We start from the raw sequence: 22,797 nt of genomic DNA on the forward strand, positions 1-22,797 counted from the left end.
TCGTTCGTTTAAGACGCGAGTAACCAAAAAATGGTATAAATATTCATAATTTCCGATTCAAATTTCGTTTAACATTCATAATTTTCCATTTTTTACAGCGTCTTTTAATTTTTTCCTGTTTTTTATTATCCACGGCGTGTGTAAAAGCAGCTGATGTTGTTCCCGCAACATTAACTCATGACATCGCAGGCACCCGATACATTTGTCCGGAGAATTATCAACTTCAGGGCACGGAATGTCATCATGTTGAGTGTCAATTTGAAGAATCTCCGCCAATTTCGGCGCCATTTTGTGCTGAAGGTGAGAAAAAAAATTAAAATTAAAAAAAAATTTTAATTAAAATTTAATTCAATTTTTAAAATTAAAAAAAAATAATTAAAAATTTTTTATAAATTTTTTCTTCGATTTAAAAATTTTTTTTAATTTTTTTTTTTTGTCAATATTTTTTATTTTTTTATTTTTTTTTTATTTTATTAATTTTTCATTAAAAAAGTTTGAAATTGAAAATAATTTAAGAAAATTAAAAAAAAAATAAAATTACCTAATTAAAATTAAAATTAAAATTATTTTTTTTTTATAATTTTTTTTAATTTTTTTTTGCAGGTTATGTTTTGATTGGAAATACATGTCAAAGAATCTCCACGGAAGTTGTTTGTCCTCAAGGTACGACGATGGAAAATGGCGAATGTGTCTTCCGTGTACCTTCAGTGCACAAAGTTTATGTTGATTTTTTGTGCCCGCCGAATACTGTGAAGGATGTCTTTAATAGAAAATGCATTTTAACTCCAACAGTTACTGAAATGGTTGTTCAGTGTCCCATGTTAGTTCAATTTTTAACTGATATTGATCAAATTCGACTCAAATTATTCGAGGTCGACTAAATTTCCTTCTAAATTGAATAAATTTTGATCGAAATCGACTAGATCTTGAACAAATTTTCAAAAAAATAATTCAAATTTTTATTTTAGTGGCTTTCAACGCATCGGCAACGTTTGTTATTACCAACAATCCGGCGGTTTATCGATCGTTTGTCCCGACGGATCAACTCCCATCAACAATTATTGCACAATTCCCATCCCTCAAGGCAAATTACGTGTCATTTGTCCTCCCGGATCATTCCTTACGGGCAAAAATATTTGCGAATTCAGTCCCGTTACTGTTCAAAGTCGTTGCCCCGATGGAAGTTTGCCTGATTTCATGAACACTTGTCGCATTCAACTCACCGGAAACGTTTCCATTGTTCGAGATTGTCCTCCCGGAGCTTTTGAGAGAAACGGAAAATGCATTTTCAAGGCGACTTATGGTTATCCAATGCCTGAAATTAAATATTTGTGTCCTCCAAACTTTGAACTTGTCGGAAATATGTGTTTGATGTCTCTCAAAGCGACGTATCAACAAGTAATTCAATGCCCCGAAGGATTTTTACGCGAGAATGACGCTTGTGTCAAGTACCTGCCGTCGAAAATGTACAACGTGACTGTTAATTGTCCCCCAAATTCGCGTCAAATTCCCGGAAAAGGATGCGAAGCCATCTACGACGGCGATTATGGATCGTGTGAAGTTACGAAAAACTCCCCAAAATGCTGCAAAAAGACAAAATGCAACAAAAAATCGTCAAATTCGAATTTGAAAATCCATAATGTGAACCACATTTTCGCTCCAACGAACATTTCGAGCACAAATATTCATCATATCAACGTTGGAAGTCTCGCTGGAAACGAAAATCATCGAAATCGAACTTGTAATAATGCAACGGAAGTGCAAAAAATTGAGAAAAGTGAGCCTTGTTGTACAATTGTGACGCCCCGAATTTGCGATAACACGCATGGAGATTGGGAATGTGGGCATCGAGAGTACAAGCGATGCGGAAAAATGTGCTGGAGAGATGTTATTCATCTAAAATCAAGTCGTCCAAAGTACAGACAGCACATGTTGGTGATGCCTCCGCCGCAATATGGCATGAAAATTCAAATGCCGCAACATGGAGCACGTGTGAACTGCAATGGATGTATTTTTGGGGGATTTTCTTGTTCGCCCGAATGTTTCGTAAGTACAAAATGTTATTTAATATTTTTTTTGTTTTTTTTTATTTTTTTTTTTTTCCTAATTAAAATAATTAAGAATTAAATAATTTTAGGAATTAAAATTTTAAAAATTATTTTATCAATAAAATAATTAATTAATTTCTTAAAGTAAAATATTCAAAAATTATTTTTTTTTAACAACATCTTTTTACACATTATAAAAATTTAAAAAAAATTATTTAAATCAAATTTCTTCTTTAAAAAAAAAATCTTTCAAATTTTGAAAAATTTTACTTTTAAAATAAAATTGTTCGAAATTTAATTTTTACATGCCTAAATTAAAAGAAAATCTGAAAAAATTATAAAAATTAAAAAATAATTATTTTATTTAAAAAATATAATTTTTGCAAATACATTACCTTTTTTCTTTTGAAGAAATTAATTTTTAAGAAATGATTTTTTTAATTAATGTAGGATTTTCATAAAATTTTAATAATTTCCTTAAGAAAAGTAAATTTGAAATTAAATATTTAAATAAAATTTATTCAATGCCGAATTCTGGCAGCATCATTATTAATTTACATAAATTTTAAAATTAAATAAATCCATTCATTTAGAAATATAATTTTTTAATTTTCTTAATTTTTTTATTTTTTTTATCAAAAGAATTAAATTATTTATGAAATTAAAAGTTTAAAATTTAATTTTTCGTAATTTGGATTTTTTTTCTGAAAAAATTTTCAAAATTTCATAAATTTTTTTTGTATTCTTTTTTCGTAATTTTTTCCGTATATTTTAAAGTATTTTATTTTTTACGTATTTTTTACGGATTTTTTTTAGTAATTTTATTGTTGTCTGATACCTAAATTGCAAAATTTGCAAAAAAAAAAATAAAATAAAAAAAAATTTTTAAGTATGAAATTTTTTACACTCCATTTTTAATTCATTATAAAAATTAAAAAAAAATAAATTAATCTAGTTCACTTTTTATTAAAAAAAAAATCTAATTTTTTAAAATTATTTAATTTTTTTTTTAAATTGTTCAAATTTTTTTATTTTGCATGCCTAACAAAAATAAGTACAAAAATCAAAAAAAAAAATATAAAAATGAATTTTTTTCAATATTTTTTTTTATTTTGCATGCCTAACAAAAATAAGTACAAAAATCAAAAAAAAAAATATAAAAATGAAAAAAATTACCTTACCTTTACATTTACATTACATTTTCTTACCCTTACATTACATTACTTTTTTTTCTAAATCTCAAAATAATTTTTACGAATCAATTTTTTTTAATGTATAATTTTCATAAAATTTTAATAATTTTTACAATTTCTTTCAAAATAAAATAAAATTATTCATTTAGAAAAATATTTTTTTTCTTTAAGAATAAATATTCATAGAATAATATTTAAAAAATTTTTATTTCATTAATTGTTTTTCTAAAAAAAATTATTTTAAAGTTCGTTTTTAATTTTTATTTCATTTAAAAAAAAATAAAATCCATGTGAAAATTTATTTTAAAATTTTTTAATTAAAAAAAAATATAAAAAAATTACCTTTAATAAACAATTCTCTCTATTTTTTTCAGCAATACGATTGTGCCGACGATGGTTGCAATTTCATCGACCAAAACTCATTCTGCAATTCGTACGGCGGCGAAGGTTGTGCTTTCGAAGACGGCTTCTTCTACTGAAGTGCACGAAATGAAAATAAATAAAAATGCAATTTTTTTTTTCTATATTGATTGATCAAATTTTTTATTTTTATTTTTTTCCGTAATTCTAGATTTTGCTATGCTACTTTTATTATTATTTTATTTATTCATAGACTTATGTCTCCTTATGCAATACAAATTTTTCTACGTTTTATCGTCGACAAGTACAACTTTTATTGATTTTTTTTTTGTTATTTACTCCTAAAAATGCTTACTTACGATTCCTAACTTTAATAGCAGTACTGTTGCATGTTTTAATGTATAAATACTGAAAATTTAATTATTATCCTTCCTAAAAAGTGAAGATTTTTTGCCTAGATTCGAACGATTGAATTGATTTTATTACAAGAATTTTTTTTATTTTTTTTCCGGATCATTAAATCTTGTTTTCGAACAAAAGACAATCTTAATTAAATCACAAATTATTTTTTTTTCTTTTTCGTCTATAATTTTTTTTTTACTTAAAGTAAATATACAAAAATTTCGTTGTGTACAAAAAAAAACGAAAAAAGTGAAAATTTATCATGCGGAACGTTCAAATTGAGTTTTCTTGATTTTTTTTTTGTTTTCGGCGATTTTAACGACGACGAGCGTATCATAAATTAACTGGTCCTAAAAACGAGGATGCCTTAACTGAAATCAATGAAACTAATGTTGGAGGGGGGATTAACGTAATTCTTCTTGGGGAAAAAGGTAATGAGACCTATTAATTTACGACTGTACGCTCATCATATTTCCCGCCCGAGCGCGCCATACACCTCGGTGCGTTTCTCGTCGATGACCACGTGCATCGCGGGCGTGAATGGATCAAAAGGCATAATTCGTTTTTTGCGACGGTAAATACCTTCTTGTCGCAAAATGGCACAACTAAGTAAATCCTGTGAAATGAAAAATTTTTTTTTTGAAATATTTTTTTTTATGATGATGCGAAAAATTGAAGAAATTCTTACCTCATCAACTGGAAAATTGATGAAATTCAGGATAGCACGCAGCGTGCCTTCGACATCGTCTACGAGTTTATCGTAATAGACAACTAAAGTGTCTCCGGTGAAGTTACGTGCCCATGCTAAATTCGTTTGTTCCCACGCCCACAGTTTGTTGGCGACGAATTGATTCCAATCTGAAAGAATTTAAAAAAAAAAACAAATTTAAAATTTAATTTTTTTTTCTTTAGAATTATCATTTAATAAATTAAAAAAAAGAATTTTTTTATATAAATTTTTTAAAAATATTATTTTTAAAATTAAATTAAATTAAATAAAGTAATAAATAAATCAAACAGATAAAAATATAAAAGAAAAAATTATTTAAAAAATTTTTTTCTATTTAATTTTATTTTTATTTATTTATTTAAATAATTTGTTTATTTATTTTCTTTTTTAAAAAAAATTATTTAATTTTTTATTTATTTTTATTTTATTTATTTATTTAAATTTAAATTTTTTAGAATTTATTAAAATCGAGTTTCTTAATATTGTTTTTTTAAATTAAATATTTTAATTTAATTTTTATTTCTTATTTTACAATTTACAAAAATAAATTAAATAAAAATAAAAAATATTTTTTTAATATATTTTTTGTTTAAATAATTTTTAAAATTAATTTTACTTTTCTAATATTAATTATTGCTTTTCAATAAATTAAATTTTTTATTTAAAAAAATTTTAATAAAATTAAAAAAAAAAGTTATAAAAAATTTATTTTATTTTAATTTTTCTCGAATTTTCATATAATTTTATTTTTTTTTATTATTTTACAATTAAAAAAAAATAAATTAAATAAAAATTGAATATTTAAAAAAATATTTTAGAAATAACTTTTAATTTTTTTTTATATTTTTTATATAAATAATTTTTTTAAATCAATTTTTCGTTTGGAAAATTTTTTTTTTTTAATTTTTGTTAATTAATTTTAATAATAAATAAAATAAATTATTTTTTTTTCAGTTCATATAAAAAAAAATATTAATTTAACTCACATCGTCCTTTTGTTCTCTTATAACGATCGGGACTGGCAAATCCTACATGCCCGCCGCTCTGCCGATTAAATTCCGCCAAAATGGCTTTTTTCGGATCTCTCACTAACAATATCGCCTTTGAAAAGGGCGCCCACGCATTTGGACCCCATTCGTGTGTTTTAATCACAAGTACCTTTTAAGGGAAAAAGAGGAAATAAAAATTTTAATATTTTCATCACTTTGAACAAAAAAAGCATTAAAAGAAATCTTACCGAAGAATTACTTATAGATTCCGCCGGAAATCCACTTTTAAGAAGACCGTAATCTTTGTAAACGCTTCCCGTTAAAATGCCTGAAACGAAAATAAAATAGGGGAGAAAATTAATTTCGACCTAAAAGTGACATTGAGGCAAAAAAAAGAGCATTAAAAGGTTCGTAAAAACAATAAATAAGTTATAAACTTTTGCTTTTGTTACTTGAAACACAAAAAAATGACAATTAAGCAAATTTTCCGAATAACCAAATGAACAGAAAACTTCCTTTGTTGTGGCATTCTTTTGTTTTTTTTTTATCCATTTATTTCCATTTAATTCGCTGTGACGCAAGGCAAATTATTTGTGCAAGTAATACTTTGCACGTGTTGTTGCTCTTTTAATCACAGCAACAAGGACGGCGAAAGGAGTGTTCAAGATGTAGCGAAAGAAGAAGTAGAAACGTATAAACGGCGTCAATTAAAAAATAAGCTTGAGCATTCATGCAAAACTCGCAATCATTATTATTACTACTCCGTTCGCTTTTATTTGTTCGCCGCGTTTTATTTTTTAATAATCAGAGAATTTTCAAATAAAATATTAGAATTGTTATGAAATGAATGTCACTTCATTATTTCTGCTCCCTTTCGCGGCAGACATTCGCCAAATGGTAAAATAACAAGAGAAACGTTTAAATTGTTGTTGTATTTAGCTCTGCGAATATAGATTCTCCCTATGGGCGAAAAACGGGTCAGATTGATCCCTTAAGAAAATTTTTTGATCCATTAAGGAAATTTTTTGATCCATTAAGGAAATTTTTTGATCCATTAAGGAAATTTTTTGATCCATTAAGGAAATTTTTTGATCCATTAAGGAAATTTTTTGATCCATTAAGGAAATTTTTTGATCCATTAAGGAAATTTTTTGATCCAAAGGAAATTTTTTGATCTTAATTGAAATTTTTTGATCCCCATTAAGGAAATTTTTTGAGAGATCAATGAACCCTTAAGATCAATTTGATCCCCTTTTTTTTGAGTTAAAGAAATTGATCCGGAAATTTTTTGATCAAATGATCTCTTGAAGAAGGGTTAAATTTTTTGGATCTGCGGATCACAAAGGCGATCAGCTGATCCCTAAAGGGATCAGTTGATCTCTTAAAGGATCAGTTGATCTCTTAAGGGACCAAATTGAACCCTTAACGGCACAAAATGATTTCTTAATGGAACAAAATGATTCCTTAAGGGATCAATTTGACCCGTTTTTCGCCCATAGGGCTCGACACAAAATTATTTTATTATTATTATCATGAAGCGAAGGAAAAATAAGAAAAACAAAAAATAAAGACGGAGAATAAAATGGCAAATATGCTAATTAACGCTATTTAAATTTATAATATTATGATTTAATGAGCAATCTTTTTCCATTGTGTTCGAGTATCCTTTTGTTTTTGCCAAGTAATTTTCCTTGTTATTTTAATCTTGCAACACACAAAAAAGACGATCTAATAATTTGTTTTTTCTTCATTGTTCAGGGCGCGAATGAAATAAATGACAAGGCGTCTCCATGGAAAAAATCTAAAATCCTCGAGAAATTGAATTCCGGATCAAGATTATTTTTAGAATCCAAAAATAAAAAAGTAATCCGCTCTGCCAGAATCGAACTAGCAACCTAGTGATATCTATTCATCATCTTCTACAGTCACTCGCTCTACCATTGAGCTAAGAGCGGTACATGTTGATGCAACATTAATTTGTGTTTACCTGAAGAAAGTTTGTGTTCCATGAATTGATCAAATTACTGTATACTGACATAATAATTACGAAATTTGCTGTGTAGAAAAAAAAACAAAAGCACACATGCACGTTTAATTGATAAGACTTTGTGTGTGTTGTGTTGATGTTACATAAAATCAAAGCATGAACAGACGTAGAATCATTCTTATGGGCGTATAAAAGTGATTTAATGAGCGGATGTAAGCATTCATCCTCTTATCATTACGTTGCCGGGAGCAACTCTCTCTCTGAATTTCCTTTCATCCATCCAACTTTAACTTGTTTGTGGTTGCTCTTGTGCTACAAATTGAATCATAATTGCAACAATTTCTCAGAAACCACTTTGGAACTATTCAGACAACCAAAACTCTTATAATTTGATATTATTTCGTATCATCACGTAACTTTGTCTCTTGAACAAAAAGAAAAAAAAATGTATTTAGAAATATGCTTTTTTATGAAAATGAGCTTTTAAAAGTTAAAAATAAACAAAAATTTAAGCAATAGATTTTCGAGTAAAATTTTGAAGATTCGAGTAAAATTTAAAAAAAAAATTTTATTGTTAAGTTTTTAATGCAAATTTAAAATTTTCCTAATGAAAAAAAACTTTGACCCAATGCATTTTTTTTAAATTTAAATTCAAAATTTGTCCCAATGCAAATTTAAAAATTTTTCCAAAGTAATTTTATGAATTTTTGTCCCAATATGCATTTTAAAATTTTGTCCCAATGCACAATTTCAAATTTTGCTTTAATTTAAATTCGACAATTTTGTCCCAATACAAATTAAAAAATTTTATCCCAATGCACAATTTCAAATTTTGCTTTAATTTAAATTCGACAATTTTGTCCAAATGTCAATTCAAAAATTTTATCCCAATGCACAATCTCAAATTTTGCTTTAATTTAAATTCGACAATTTTGTCCCAATGCAAATTCTAAAATTTTATCCCAATGCACAATCTCAAATTTTGCTTTAATTTAAATTCGTCAATTTTGTCCCAATACAAATTCTGAACCTTTGTCCCAATGCAAATTTTGAATTTTTGTCCCAATGCACATTTTGAATCTTTGACCCAATGCAAATTCTAAAATTTTATCCCAATGTTCATTTTGAAACTTTGACCCAATGCACAATCTACAATTTTGTCTCAAAGCACAAAATAACAGACAACATTAAAATTTCAATAAAAAAGCATATAAAAGCCATAGATAACAATCGAACGAACAACTTTTGTTCTCTGGAAGGAAAAAAATTAATTATTATCAAATCCACATCGAAATCAGATAAAAAAGTTAGAGTACTAATCCATCTCCAAAGTAGCTCGTCATCATCTGCATTTTTTATATTCCTCTTCTTCCATCGTCATTGTCATTTGCTACGTCATACATGCTCATGATTAAATGATACAAGTGTAAATTATTGAAACGAGAGAGAAACGAGACATGATGCCAACAAGTACAATAGAATTCAATTTTCCAAAGTAGAACACTTTAAATTTTTTCCATACTTTTTTTTTGTGTTGCTTCTTCATGTCAGAGAGAAAAAAAAAGTAAAAATTAGATACCTAACTAGGTTTCCTTGCATCGTGCGGCAAAAATATGTTATCTTTACTTTGGAAAATTAAATTTTCCTCTCTTTAGTGAAACGTGTTTAATTTGCTTGATGTTGCCAAACCCCAAAAGTTGTGCTCCCATTTCTCGAGCAAAAAATACGAAGAAAGTTGCAAAGACATAATAAATAAATATAGAGATATTGTTATAAGCGAGTAACGAGATTAGATGGTGTTAAATAACCACAACGCCTTGCATTCCGGCATCGAAACGTGTCAAGTTACCGAAAATTCAATTTGTGTCTTGAGCCGAAGTCTTGAAAGTAGTTTACATAATTTGAATTTGAGTGAAGAAGACGGCTTCAATGGCATTCGTAAGAAAAGGATTTTCGCTCTTTTTTTGTAGAAAAGTTATCAATCATGTGTTTCATGAACTTGTGAACTTTTAAACATCCGTGGTATTGTTACAACTTTTTCGTTTTATGAACTGTCCATAGTATTCTTTGTACAATGGCAAATGAAGTAAAAATACGGAAGTTGCAACTTTTTAAAGTTCAGTAAAGGCATTTTCGGAACAAGGCAACAATTGTAGTAAAGTTTCGTATAAAATGTGAAAAATAAACTTTGTTATGGCTTTTTAAAGAGTTTTGTTGGAAAAAAGTCGTTTTTTGAGAGAAATGTGAATTGAATAGGTATTATAGCATGAGGAAACTTTTTATAGAAACCCTAACGGAAATTATTTTAAAAGACTCAGAGCAATTTTTTAACTGGATTTAAAAAATAATTTAAAATTGATGAATTTTTTTTAAAATAAAGTTAAAAATTCATAAAAATATGAAAACTTTTAAAAACAATTTTATAATTCTAATAATTTTTCGTTCTTTCAAATGAACTAATTTATATTTTGAAATTTTTAATAATTTTTTTCTTTTTATTTTACGTTTTTATTATTTTTCATATTTTTGATTCTTTCAATTATTACTTTCACAAATTTATTTAAAGTTATTTCGAAAATTAAATAAAAAAATTTACAAATTTGCTTTGTGATTTAATGTCATATAGGGTAATTTCTATAAAAATTGCTATAAAAAGGTCTAAATTGCTATAAAAATTTTCAAAGCCTTTAAAATAAAAACAAAATTAAATAAAAATTAAAAATAAAATAAATAAAAAAAAATAAATTAAAAAATTTTAATAAAATTTGAAGTTAAAAAATTAAAAAAAAACAATTGAATAAAAAAATTTTAAATAAAAAAAAATTAAAAATTTAAATACAAAAAATCAAAAATAAGAAAAAGTAAGTTAAAATAAATAAAATTTGAAAAAAATTTAAAAAAAAATTAAAAAAAAAAAATAAATAAATTAGAAGTTAAAATAAATTAAAAGTCAAATAATAAATATTGAAAATTTAAAAATTTTATAAAAAAAATTTTAAACAGTTAAATAAAAAAAAATTAACAATATTAAATAAAAAATTAAAAAAAATAAAATAAAAAAATATTCAATAAAAATTTAAGAATAAAAATAAATAAATAAAAATTGAAATAAAAAAAATAAAGTTAAAAAATTAAATAAAACAAATTTAAATAAAAAAAATTAAAAACAAAAATTTAAAATTTTATTAAAAAAATTTTTTAATTAAAAAACAATTGAATAAAAAATTTTTAAAATAAAATTTTAAATAAAAAATAATGAAAATAATTAAAAAAAAATTAAACTTTTTAAAAAAAATTATGAAAAATATAATTTATAAAAATTATTCAATGACAAAAAAAAAGTTTCTCCATAAAAGCAAAAAAAATCGTATTAAAACACGATTAAATCTCCCATTTTACGACACTTTTTATAGCTTATTTAATTTAATTTTTCCTCTCAACATTAAGAGATACAAAATAAAAAAATAAACTAAAATCACGTCCAGTTGTTTTTCCTCTGTGTGGAAAATAATTCCCCATTGTGCGAACTTGCAAATGCATTTTCGAAATCAAAACTTGCAGAAAAGTTTTAATAGTTTAGTGGCTTCTAAAAGAAAGCGAATGAAAAAAAACATCTTTTGTGCTGTTCATAAGGAGAATTGAATGGAAAACAAATATAAACGAGGGATAAAAACAACCACACAGGATAAAAACTCGAGTAAATAATAATAATAATTTAAAATTATAAAGTTATACGAACGACGACATGAAAAACCAAACTTTTATTATTATTATTAAAACAATTTATTTTTCATTACATGCACTTGCAGCACACATTTCGCAACGTCATGTCGTGTGATGTGACCAAAGGAGATAAAAATATTTTTTTTGGAAGAGAAACAACATTTTCTCTCTTTTAAAGTTATGTTTTTGTCGTCGTCGTTGGTAAATATCAAAAAGTTAAAAAAAAATTTCTTTGAGGAAAAATATTTTTTTTGGCTGTACAAAACTCCATACAAAAGCAATTAAAACTAATCTCAAAGTTTTTTGCTGGTTTTATTTTTTTTTTTCGTGTTGTTTAAAGAAATAAAGAAAGGAGTGAACGAGGACACTTTTAATTATTTTTGTGGTTAGATAACGTGTAATAGATTTTCCTTTAATTTTATTATTGTCATTGTGCTGAGCATAATCTTTAAAAACTTTAATTAAAAACGACAGTTTCTCAACCTGTTCCATCGTCAAGCAAAAGTTTTTCCAGAGAGAGAGAGACAAAAAGGAGTCGGAAAAGGATAATGAAGCATCAAATCAAACTGAAATTATTTCATTTTTCTGTTGTGATGATACTGCAAACAAAGCAGAAAACTTTTCATCTTCAGTTTCTCGATCTTTTTTTTTTTTGTTTGCTTGTTTGTCTCGCTTGTGTTCTCGAAATTTGTGTCTAGATGAGAAGCGAAAATATTTATGTACAAAAAGCAAACAATCGGATGTCTTGTCGAAAGTTTGATTGCTTAAAGCAATGTAAATAACTTTATGTATTAATAATAAAAATATTGTTGTAGTCATTATCAGGGCGGCATGAATTTTAGTGAGAAAGGGAATTTGTAAAAAATTTTTTGAAATTTATTTTTTTATTTTTTTTTTTTTTGAAATAACTAATTTTCAATTATTAAATTTAATTTATTAATTTTTATTAAAATTAATTAATTAAAAAAATCTCTTTATTTTTTAAATATTTAATTAAATATTTTTTTATTAATGTAAATGAATAAATATAATTTTATTTTTAATCAATTTTAAATAATTTTTAAAAAAAAATTTTTTTATAAGTTCAATAAATTTTTTAATTAAAAAAATTAATTTAATTTAATTTGAATAATAATTTTAATAATTTTAATTAATTTTTTTTTTCATTTTTAATAATATATTTTAATTTAATTTTAATAAAATAAAATTTTTTAAATTAAATTATTTAACCTTTTTTTTAATTAATTAATTAAAATTTATTTTAAATTTTTAATTTAATTTTTATTATTTAATTAATTAATTTTTTTATAAACTTTTATTAAATTATTTTGTTTTGAATGAATTTTATTCAATTAATTAAAAAATTTTTCTTATTATTTTTTAATTAAAAATAAAAAATATTTTTATTAATTAAAAAAAAATAATTAATTTTATTAAATTTTGTAAAATTAAATTTTTTTTATTAAATTTAAAAATAAATAATTTAAATAAAAATAAAAATTAAATAAAAAATAAAAAATTTTAATATTGAATTTAATTTTTTTTAATTTTTTTTTATTTTAAATAATAATTTTTATTAAAATTATGAAATTATTTTAATTATTTTTAATTAATTTTGAATAAAATATTTTAAAAAAATTTTTTATTTAATTTAAATAAATTTATTTTTAATTTAATTTTAATTTTTTAGTTAATAAATTTGAATAAAAATATTTAATTTAATAATTTTATTTTACTTTATTTTTATTTGTTTTTAATTAAATTTATTAAATTAATGAATTAAAAAATACTAATTTTTATTTAATTAATTAATTAAATAAAATATATAAAAATTAATATTAAATAAAATAAAACTCGTAACTTGTTAAATAAACTCAAAAGCAATATTTCAATAATTCAAACCAAGCAAGTTTATTTTTTTGTCTCAAAAGTTCAAAAAAGTAAAAAAAAAACTAAATGAAAAATATTTTTCATTCAGGTAATTTCAACTTTTTTGTGTATGATTAATGATATCGAACTTCTTTCAAAACTTTTTTTTTTTTTGCCTCACCCAAAAGAACTTTACATCCGATAAAATAAAACGAAACAAAATAAACAAGATGTTCTCCATCGTTCCCTTCTTTCGTTCCCAAAACCCCAAAAAAACCATATTCAAACTTTTTCTAAAGATTTTAGCAATTTCAGAACTAAATAAATGGTGTGGTTTGTCTCTTCATTTTCTCTCCTCTTCTGCTGCTTGTCGAAGAATATTCATAAAGTTTCTACATTTTCATCGGTTTTGCATCTCACACTTCTTTTTTTTCCTCTTTACTTTGTGGAAGGAATTTTTAATAAAAAAAAACGGAGATGAAGGTGTGACTTGGACACACAAAAGTTTGTTCTCGTCTCGTGTTTCTCTTCTCTCCGTATTAGAAGTCGGCTAAATAATTATATTAAACCCAATTTATTCATAATTTAATCAAGAAGGAGACTCGCTTGTGATGCATGACAAAATTTATTTATTATCCGAGTGAAAAATTTATCTATTGTGACTTGACTTGACATAACCGACGAGCAGAGGGAGAGAAGAGAAGTAGCCATCATACATAATTTCAGAGCAATAATAATGCGACAAAGTAACAAATTCTGTGATTTTGATTTATTTCGGAAAATACATTATGCTCGGGGCAAACTTTATCGAACGACGACGAGAGAATTGTTGTCATGGAAAATAGTTCGAAGACATTAAGTGAGTTTGTCTAACATGAGATTTTATCGCATCAGCACAAATCGGAGAAAAGTTTTCTGTGATTTTGTGACGTTTTGTGCCGCCATCGCCGCCGCCTGCCGCAAAAATGTTTTCCCAGAATTATTGTCCTTTGTGTGTGTGTTTGTTATTTGGCTCGTCTTTGTTGGCAACACTATATTTTCATAGCTTTTAATCTCATTTTGTGTTATGTCAGGTTATGGTTTTCGCAATGGACCATTAACACGGAACAAACAAATCACAAAGAAGTTAATTTTTTTTCGTGAAAGTTTGATGATAAAAGCGCATTTTTGATCATTTTGTAGTTTAATTTAAAACAAAAATAATTTTTTTTTAAAATTTAATTCTAAATAATTAATTAAAATTTGATAATATATTTTTTTTTAATTAAAAGAAATTTTTAATTTAATTTAATTTAATTGATAAATTCATTAAATTTTGTGAAAAATTAAATAATTTTCGAAAATATTTCATTCTCAGATTTTCTTTTTAATTTTTATCTTATCTTTTTATCCTAAAATAAAAATTAATTTAAAAAATTTTAAAATTATTTTTTTTTTATTTTCACAAAATTAAATGAATTTATTTAATTAAATTAAATTAAAAATGTTTATTTAAATTTAAAATAAAATTAATTAATGATTTAAAATTGATTAAAAAAATTAAATTTAAAATAAATTAATTTAAATAATTTTTATTTTACAGAAAATAAAAATATCCTTTGAAATATCAAAAATATTTAAAATCATTCTTTTTTTCACAAAATAAAATTTTATATTTTTTTTTCAAGAAATTTCTTTTTATTTTTATATTCAATTATTCCGAAAATAATTATTTTACATTTATCAAAAAATTTATTTAAATTCATAAAAAAAGTTTTTTATCAAAATAATTGATTTTAAATTTTTAATAATCTTAAAATTTAAAAAAAAGTATAAAAATAATAAAAAAATTTAATTCTTATTTTAATTTTTATTTAGTTTTTTATTTATTTATTTAAAAATTAATTTTAATTTAATTTAATAAAATTATACTAATGTTAAATATTTTTAAAAAAATTCGAAAATTTTTTTACTTATAAACTTTTTTTTTCATTTTTATTATTTTTAAATTTTTAAAGATAAAAATATAAAAAATATTAAAAAAATAAAAATTAAATAAATTAAAACAATTTTAAAAATTAATTTATTTTAACTTCTTTAAATTAATTTGAAAAAAAATAATATTTTTTTTTTTGAAATATTCAAAATCAATTAAAAGTAAAAGAGTAACTTTCAAAAATTTCATTTTATTTATTTTATTTTTTTTTTTTCTGAAAAAATTTAAAGAATTTTTTTCTTAATTTTTTTTTGAAAAATTAATATTATTTTTAAAAAATTACTAATATTTTTTTTATTATTTAATTAATTAATTAAAAATTTTAATTTGGAAAAATTATTATTTGATCAAAATAATTTTAGAGATGAAAAAAACTTTTTTTTTTAAGTTAAGAAATATTTAAAAAAAATAATTAAAATTAATTTAATAAAAAAAATTTATTTAATAAATTTAGACCCAAAAATTTTTTTTCATTTTTTTTATAAGAAATGCGCTAAAAATACAAATATTAGAAGAAAAAAAAAGGAATTCTCCTTGAAGAAGGATTTTCATTATTCCTTCAATACTTCTTCTCCGTTACATTTTTTTTACTTTATTGCCTTTTTTAATAAATATTTGATGAAGGTAAGCGCAAACAGTCATTTTCCGCCCGTTATAATGGAAAACGCGAATAAAAGCGATTTTCCTTAAATTATAAAACAAAAGGCGAACAAACAACATTCTTATGAATATTAGATCCAAAAGCAATATTTTATCGCTCTTCTTTACGAGTTTCTCACTAAAAAATTGAAAATCATAAAAAATTATTTTTTTTTGCAGCGATCACTGAACGAACGTAGAAACTTTTCCAATAAATAATGTATAAGTCGGATTGAATATCGTACGTACCTGTTGATTGTTGCAGCAAATAACGAAGCCAAGTATTTCCACTGCCGGGGAACGAAACGAGCGCCGTTAGCCCGTTCGCGTCATTTTTGTAGCGATTATACAATTTTTTGTCGTATTTGGCTCCGCTGGGCCACGGCTCCGTCTGAAATTTGTAAATTTCGTTGTCAATCGCGTTCTCGTGCTCGTCCTGCTGCTCCGCCGACTTGTAACTATCGTCGAATCGTTTTAGGTCACTTGTTTTGGCATCTGGAGCGCCATGACTGTTATTCTCGTGATCTGGATGCGAAATGACGTAATTTCGGTTGTGAGGATTGGGGGCAATGCGTTTTTTCACATAATGCCCCGGAAACGTTTGGAAACGCTTTTGTTGCTGTATTGTCCGGTCGCCATCGCCATCGTTATCTAAAAATCGCAGCTTTGTGCACCATTGTAGGGGCGGCTTGCGATTAATGATGCCCAGTTCATGTGTTTTCAGGGGATCAGACTGCGGCGAAAAAAAAAAGAAAATTAATGAATATTTATTCGAGTCATCGACCCAATGCGCGTCGGGGAATGACGAGTTTAATTAATATAAAAGCTCAAGCGACGACGGAAAAATGAGAGAAGCAGGTGGCGAAAATATGTAAGAATAAACAATCAGATAAAATTGATTAGAAATATTTATCAACAAAACTTTTTTATGCGTGTTTAGATAGCATCTCGAGAGGATTTGAATCATTTATCAAAAGCATTTGCGTTATTGAGTAACTTTTTTTTTGTTACTTTTTTTTCGAGTTGGAATTGTTGGAAATTGTTTCATTGACTTTGTCTGTCCTTTGTTTATTTTTCTACGGAAATTACTCAATTAGTTGAAAAGTTTTTTTTATGAGTTCATGATTTTTGTTGAAAACTTTTTAAAAATAATTTTTAAAAAATGATAAAAAAAATATTTGTTTATTTAATTTTTTTTTCTGACAAAAATAAAAATTAAAAAAAAAATTTTATTTTTTTTAATTTTTTAATTTTTTTAATTTTTAAATTTTTTATTTTTTTTAAATTTTTAAAAATTATTTTTGTAAAAATTAAATAATTCAAAAATTAATTTTAATTATTTTTTTAAATTAAAAATTAAATTTAATTAAGAAAAAATATTATTTTAAAAAATTAAAAAAAAATTATTTTTTGAAAAATTTTTTTTTTAAATTTTAATTTTATTAAAAAAAAAAAAATTTTGTCAATAATTTTTTTTTAATATTTTAACTTAAAAAAAAATTTTGGCAAAAAAATTAATAAAAAAATTTATTTAATTTTATTTTATTCATTAAATTTTAATTTTTTTCGTCAAAATTAAAAAAAAAAAATTGAAAAAAAAATAAGAAAAAAATATTAAAATAATTAAAAATAACTAAAATAGAATTAATTAAATTAAATTGAAATTAAATATGATTTTTTTCGACTTTGTTAAAATATTAAGCTTATTAAATGTAAGAAAATAATAATTTTTAAGCTTGGCTTTTTAATTAATTCTCAAAAGAAATTTAATTTTTTGAAGAAATTGTAATTTTTTTTCAACTTAAAAAATATTCGAATTTTAAAAATTTAATTAAAAAATTATAAATTTAAAAAAAAATTACATAAAAAATATCAATTTTCTCATTTTTTTAATTTTTTAAGTTATATTTAAGATTTTTTTTTAATTTCTCAAAAAAAATATTTATTAAAAAAATCTCATTAACGGTTAATTTTTTGAAATGACAGATGTCAAAAAATAAAAATTTTTACTTCAAATTCTTCATTAAAATAAAAATTTACAAATTTATTTTATAAAAAAAATAATTAATTGTAAATTTTCAGCCTCATTTTTTTCATGTTTATAAAAAATATTAAAAAATTTCAATAAAAATAAAAATTTAATGAAAAGCGCTTTAATATTTCAAATCCTCTTTATTAAATAATAAAAAAAAATCTTCAGCTAATCCTCGATAACGATCAAGTAAAAAGAAGCAAAAAAAAAGCGATTTAATTAATTGATCTGAATTCGCATGAAAAACGCCGCTTGATATCTTCCCCTCGTCTCAACGGCAATTATTAAATACGTACCTCTTGATAAGTTCGTCGTAGTCGTCGTTGCTCTGGATGCTGGATACTCATCAACGATAAAAGCAGTATTCCGGTAACATAGATGAATATTGTTCCGGCAACTCCAAACAGTCGCCATCCACGTAAGGCCATAATTGCATAATAATTACTTTAATGGAATCTGAAAATAAATTCGAAAAAGGAAAATTGGGGCTTAATTTCGTGATTAAATCAGTGAAAATGTACGTGAATGTGCGAGTAAAAAGAGGCGATTTATTGTCCAGATATATAATTTATTGGCTTTGTCCGATTAATACAAAATACATTATACGTATATTTATTTCGAATATAAGGCACTGGATTGTCCATTTTGTTGTGTGATTAAATTTTATTTTTGGGGAGATGCAATTAGTGAAAGTGTTTCCTTTTTATTTATTTTTTTTTTCAAAGAAATTTTTTAAAAAATTTTTAATTACAAAAAATTTTAATTATTTTTTCAAGTTAAAATTTTCGAAAAATTTAATTTTTTAATTATTATTTTTTTAATTTATTTATTTTTAATTTTTTTTTTTTTTTAATAATTTTTTTAATTCAAAAAAAAATAATTTTTTAAAAATTTGAAAATCGCTTTTCTGCTAATTCAATAGTTATTTTTTTTAATTTTATTAAACTGATTAAAAATTTGTAAAAAAAACTTTTAAAAATATAAAATTTGAAAAAATCTCAAAATTTTGATAAAAAAAAACAATTTGAAAAAATTTAAGTTAAATTTTTAGTTTAAATAAAATAAATTTCAAAATTAAAATTTTAAAAAAAAATTTTTAAAAAATTTAAATTAAATTAAAAAATTCAAATAAAAATCGCCTTCATGTTAATTTTAAATTTTTTTTTTAATTTTTGAAAAAATATTTTTTAAATTTAACCAAATTTTTAAAAATTAAAATTAAAATTAGTATTTTAAATCAAAAAAATTTAACATAAAAATCTTGAAATTTTGTAAAAATAAATTTTTAAAAAAATTAAATTTTTAAAATTTTAAAAAATTTGAAGATATGAAATTTGAAAATCGCCTTCTTGTTAATTCATTAAATTTTTTTTTAAAAATTAAAAAAATATTTTTCACTAACTTTTATAATAAAATTTTTTAGAAATTAATGTAACATGAAACACTTTTCCTCATTGCATCCCCCTTTTATGTGATTAAAATTCTATTCTACTCGAGATTCCCTCAAAATAATTCAAAAAAAAAATTTTTTTTCCTCATGGAAGACTTTTCAAACTTGCGAATTCGCATTCGAGCTCAAATAAGTCGCTTCAATCTCATTCGAAGCCTTTCTCAAAACCGCCAAATGCCCATCAAGTTCATCCAATCCGCTCTCAATCCACGCCAATTGCGACTTGTTGATCCCACACGACGTCTGAACGAGCAACGTTAATTGCCCCACAGCGAGAATCAAGGCAGCTGTTCGTGCCTCAAGCAATCTCGGATCCAACGGCGGATACATCGACTTGACAACATCGTCAACGCGACTCGGAATTCGTTTCGCGAAATCAATTAATTTGTTGGGCGACACAAATTTCGATGATTTGCTGCCAGTTCCGCCCATCATCGCTAAATTGCAGAGGCGTTCGGTGAGACTGTGACACGTACGGAGAACTTCCAAACAAATTGGCAGCAAGCCAGAAGCATCTTGCATCCAATGTTCGTCATTGAGAATTTGCTCCAAAGCGTTTCCCAAACCGATTTCACTCAAAGCGAGAGCGAGTTCGGGCTCAGAATCGGATTTTTTCTTGCCTTTACTAAAAAAAAAATTTTTTAATTAATTTTTTGTGATAAAAAAATTAATTTTTTTACATTTTTTCCAAACGTTCCCAATTAGTGTTCCGCCGTTGACGCCAACAAATGTAAATTAAAATAGCGAGGGAGGCGAGAAATATCACGAAAAGAGCCCCAATTGCTGCTGCCATTAATACGTCGATTTCCTCAGTCATTATCAGACACCTGTAACTCGAGACGTAAATAAAAACAAGTCGCTACAGGCAATTTTCGTTACCCCAAACACTTCAGGTAAGCAGTTTTTATCATTTTTTCAACATATCGAGGTTCGACTGTACTTTTGACATTTATTTGACGTCTCTTCTCATCGTCGCCGATTGTTTACATTTTTCTCGAAGTAATTTTTTGTTCGAAATTTACCCGAAAATTACTCAAAAATATTAAAAATAATGACAGAAGAAGAGAAAAACCTCACAAAACAACTTTTTACCGTGACTTTCAACCAAAAAGAGCACTTTGAAAAGGTCAAAGACTCGTTCGGCATCACGCTCAAGGAATTTTTGCGAGGACACGACTTCAAATCCGTTCAAATTTACACAAATAACGAAAATCACACAATTTCCGCGACATATTCCGAGACAATTGACGAAGACGAGTGTTTTCAAATTGATTCGACGCCATGCCCCGTGCCAATTGCTTACGTCAAATACGAAACGACGATAAATCTCGTGAGTTCCGCGGCGCAAAAAGACTTGAATGACGCTGCTCCGCCCGGTGCTGGGCGAAATGCTTGCTTCAACTGCGGAAATGACGATCATTCGGTGCGAGAATGCCCCGAACCGCGTGATGGAAAGCGAATTTCCAAAGCAAGACAATCACTTTCAAAAAAAGTCGAGCGATATCACTTGAATGTCGACCAAAAATACGACGCTTTCAAGCCGGGCGTCATCAGCGACGAGCTTCGGGCTGCTTTGGGACTCCGTTCGCGCGAATTACCCATCCACATTTACAAAATGCGACAATTGGGATACCCGCCCGGATGGTTGGAGGAAGCAAAAACCACAGATTCGGGCCTTGCGATGTTCACAAGTCACAAAAATCACAAAGAAGAGGGCGAAAATGATGACGACGAGGACGAAGCTATTTACGATCCATCACAAATCATTGATTTTCCGGGTTTTAATACGTGTCGCGGTGATTTTATCGACGATTCACGGAGATATGACCTGCCTCGGATGCATCCGATGCACGAAAAACAATTTTTCATCAGTCGTTTGAGGAAGAAAAAGCCCAAAAAAGACGCCGACACGCAGGAAATTGACATGGAAGAAAGTCCTCCGGGATCGCCGACGCTTGATGACTTACGAAATGAGCAAAAAAAGCTCATCGAAGAACTGGGAACTGCCATAGAGACGGAAAAAAATGAAAATTCTGAAGAGAATAACTCACAAAATTTGTCGGAAGATCAGTATGAAGTCATTGACGAGGTACTTGAGTCATCCCAAACCTCCGGAGAAGCTGATACGTCGCTCACAACACGTTCCAATACGCTTTCGATAGCTCAAGGAACGCCCATTTTGAAGTCTTGCTCGAAATATGATCGACTTCCGACGGGAGATGTTTGGCGCGAGGGCGTCAGCGAAGTGATTGACTTTGAAAATTTACCAAACTCGACGGGAAAATACGAACAAATGAAAGATGTCATTAGTAAAGTTAGAAAACGTCTCAATAAGTAAGGCATTTATGGAGAAAAAAAATAAATTTTAACAATGTTTTATTTAAATTTTTTTCTGAGGAATTTTTTTTTTTTTGCTTGAGAAGGAAGAAAAGTTGTAGTGAACAAATTTACTTGAAGCAATATTTTCTGTCATTTTATTCAATTTCTGCGTCAAAGTGTAGTTTATTCAAGCTCTTCCTGTGTTTTATTTCTTCTTTTTTTTTCATCAAACATCCTCTTTTTCTATTTTCATTAAATATGTATTTTTTGCAAAGGGCGTTTCATGTAAAAAAAAATTGAGAATTAAGCTCTAAATGGGTTTTTGAGTCTTTTTCTGAGATAAAATTTGAAAAAAAAAATTTTTAATTTTTTAGAAGCCTTAAATTTAATTTAAATTTTTTTTTTTCCAATATTTTCAAAATTAAATTTAAATTTTTTTTTTCAAATAAAAATTTATATTTTCGCTCAACAAAATTTTTTTTAATTTTTATTTATTTTTTTTTAATCAAATATTTTCTTTAAATTAATTTTTAAATTCTTGAAATCAATTTTTTAAATGAATTTTAAAATATTTTTTTATCAAATGTTTTAAAAAAAAAATAAAAATTTAAATTTAATTGTAATTTGAAAATTTTTATTAAAATTTTCATTTTTTAATTTATTTTTTTTTTAAAAAATTATTTTTATTTAAATTTTTAAAAATTTTTTTTTTTTAAATTTTTAAATTAAAATTAAAAAAATTAATTTAATTTTTTGTAAAATTGATGAAATTTTTTAATTTATTTTTTATTTTTTTAAATTTTTTATTTATTTTTTATTTTATTTTATTTTAAATTTTTTTTTTTTAATTAAAAAAAATTAATTAATTAAAATTTTTTTTAAAAAAAATCTTTAAAAATAAAAAAAAAATTAAAAAAATTTTAAAAAATAATTAGTTTAACAAAAATTTATATTTTTAATTAAATTTTTATTTTTTTTATTATTATTTATTTTTTTTTTTAATTTGAAAATGAAAAATAAAAAAAAAATATATTAGAATTCATTCAAAATTTGATTTAAAAAATTAAAAAATAATTTTAAA

The 22,797-nt window shown here is 24.5% G+C and overlaps 3 protein-coding genes and 1 non-coding gene across 4 annotated transcripts in view; 1 reads left to right on the forward strand and 3 right to left on the reverse strand.

The window, feature by feature from the left end:
- Window positions 1–3,930: 3,930 nt before the first annotated feature.
- Window positions 3,931–22,797, reverse strand: part of LOC134826950 (WSCD family member AAEL009094) — a 76,622-nt gene continuing 57,755 nt past the window's right edge. Inside the window, exons 3-8 of the mRNA XM_063839462.1 lie at window positions 18,244–18,403; window positions 16,165–16,648; window positions 5,971–6,050; window positions 5,720–5,891; window positions 4,692–4,861; window positions 3,931–4,619 (exon numbers count right to left, since the gene is read on the reverse strand). Coding sequence (XP_063695532.1) covers window positions 4,470–4,619; window positions 4,692–4,861; window positions 5,720–5,891; window positions 5,971–6,050; window positions 16,165–16,648; window positions 18,244–18,375 — 1,188 coding nt within the window. The 5' untranslated portion in view covers window positions 18,376–18,403 and the 3' untranslated portion in view covers window positions 3,931–4,469. The remainder of the gene's footprint in view (window positions 4,620–4,691; window positions 4,862–5,719; window positions 5,892–5,970; window positions 6,051–16,164; window positions 16,649–18,243; window positions 18,404–22,797) is intronic.
- On the reverse strand, window positions 7,590–7,677 carry Trnay-gua (transfer RNA tyrosine (anticodon GUA)). The gene is given in 2 exon segments: window positions 7,590–7,625; window positions 7,642–7,677. It is a non-coding gene; the product is annotated as a tRNA-Tyr (tRNA).
- On the reverse strand, window positions 19,266–20,252 carry LOC134838417 (transmembrane protein 98-like). Its single transcript, XM_063853944.1, has 2 exons — window positions 20,078–20,252; window positions 19,266–20,022 (listed from the first exon to the last, which is right to left on the reverse strand). The coding sequence occupies exons 1-2, from the start codon at window positions 20,212–20,214 to the stop codon at window positions 19,497–19,499; spliced, it is 663 nt and encodes a 220-aa protein (XP_063710014.1). The 5' UTR covers window positions 20,215–20,252; the 3' UTR covers window positions 19,266–19,496.
- On the forward strand, window positions 20,379–21,771 carry LOC134836998 (zinc finger CCHC domain-containing protein 8 homolog). Its single transcript, XM_063852301.1, has one exon. The coding sequence runs from the start codon at window positions 20,449–20,451 to the stop codon at window positions 21,733–21,735; it is 1,287 nt and encodes a 428-aa protein (XP_063708371.1). The 5' UTR covers window positions 20,379–20,448; the 3' UTR covers window positions 21,736–21,771.

Source organism: Culicoides brevitarsis, chromosome 1, assembly GCF_036172545.1.
Source record: "Culicoides brevitarsis isolate CSIRO-B50_1 chromosome 1, AGI_CSIRO_Cbre_v1, whole genome shotgun sequence".
NCBI lineage: Eukaryota > Metazoa > Arthropoda > Insecta > Diptera > Ceratopogonidae > Culicoides > Culicoides brevitarsis.

What these genes read in the sequence shown, in the direction of transcription:
- LOC134836998 (XM_063852301.1), top strand. Translation starts at nt 20,449, where the DNA reads ATGACAGAAGAAGAGAAAAACCTCACAAAACAACTTTTTACCGTGACT.
- LOC134838417 (XM_063853944.1), bottom strand. Translation starts at nt 20,214, where the DNA reads ATGACTGAGGAAATCGACGTATTAATGGCAGCAGCAATTGGGGCTCTT. An exon ending in TGGGAACGTTTGGAAAAAAT is followed by an intron (nt 20,023 to 20,077) that starts GTAAAAAAATTA and finishes TTTTTTTTTTAG; the next exon opens with TAAAGGCAAGAAAAAATCCG.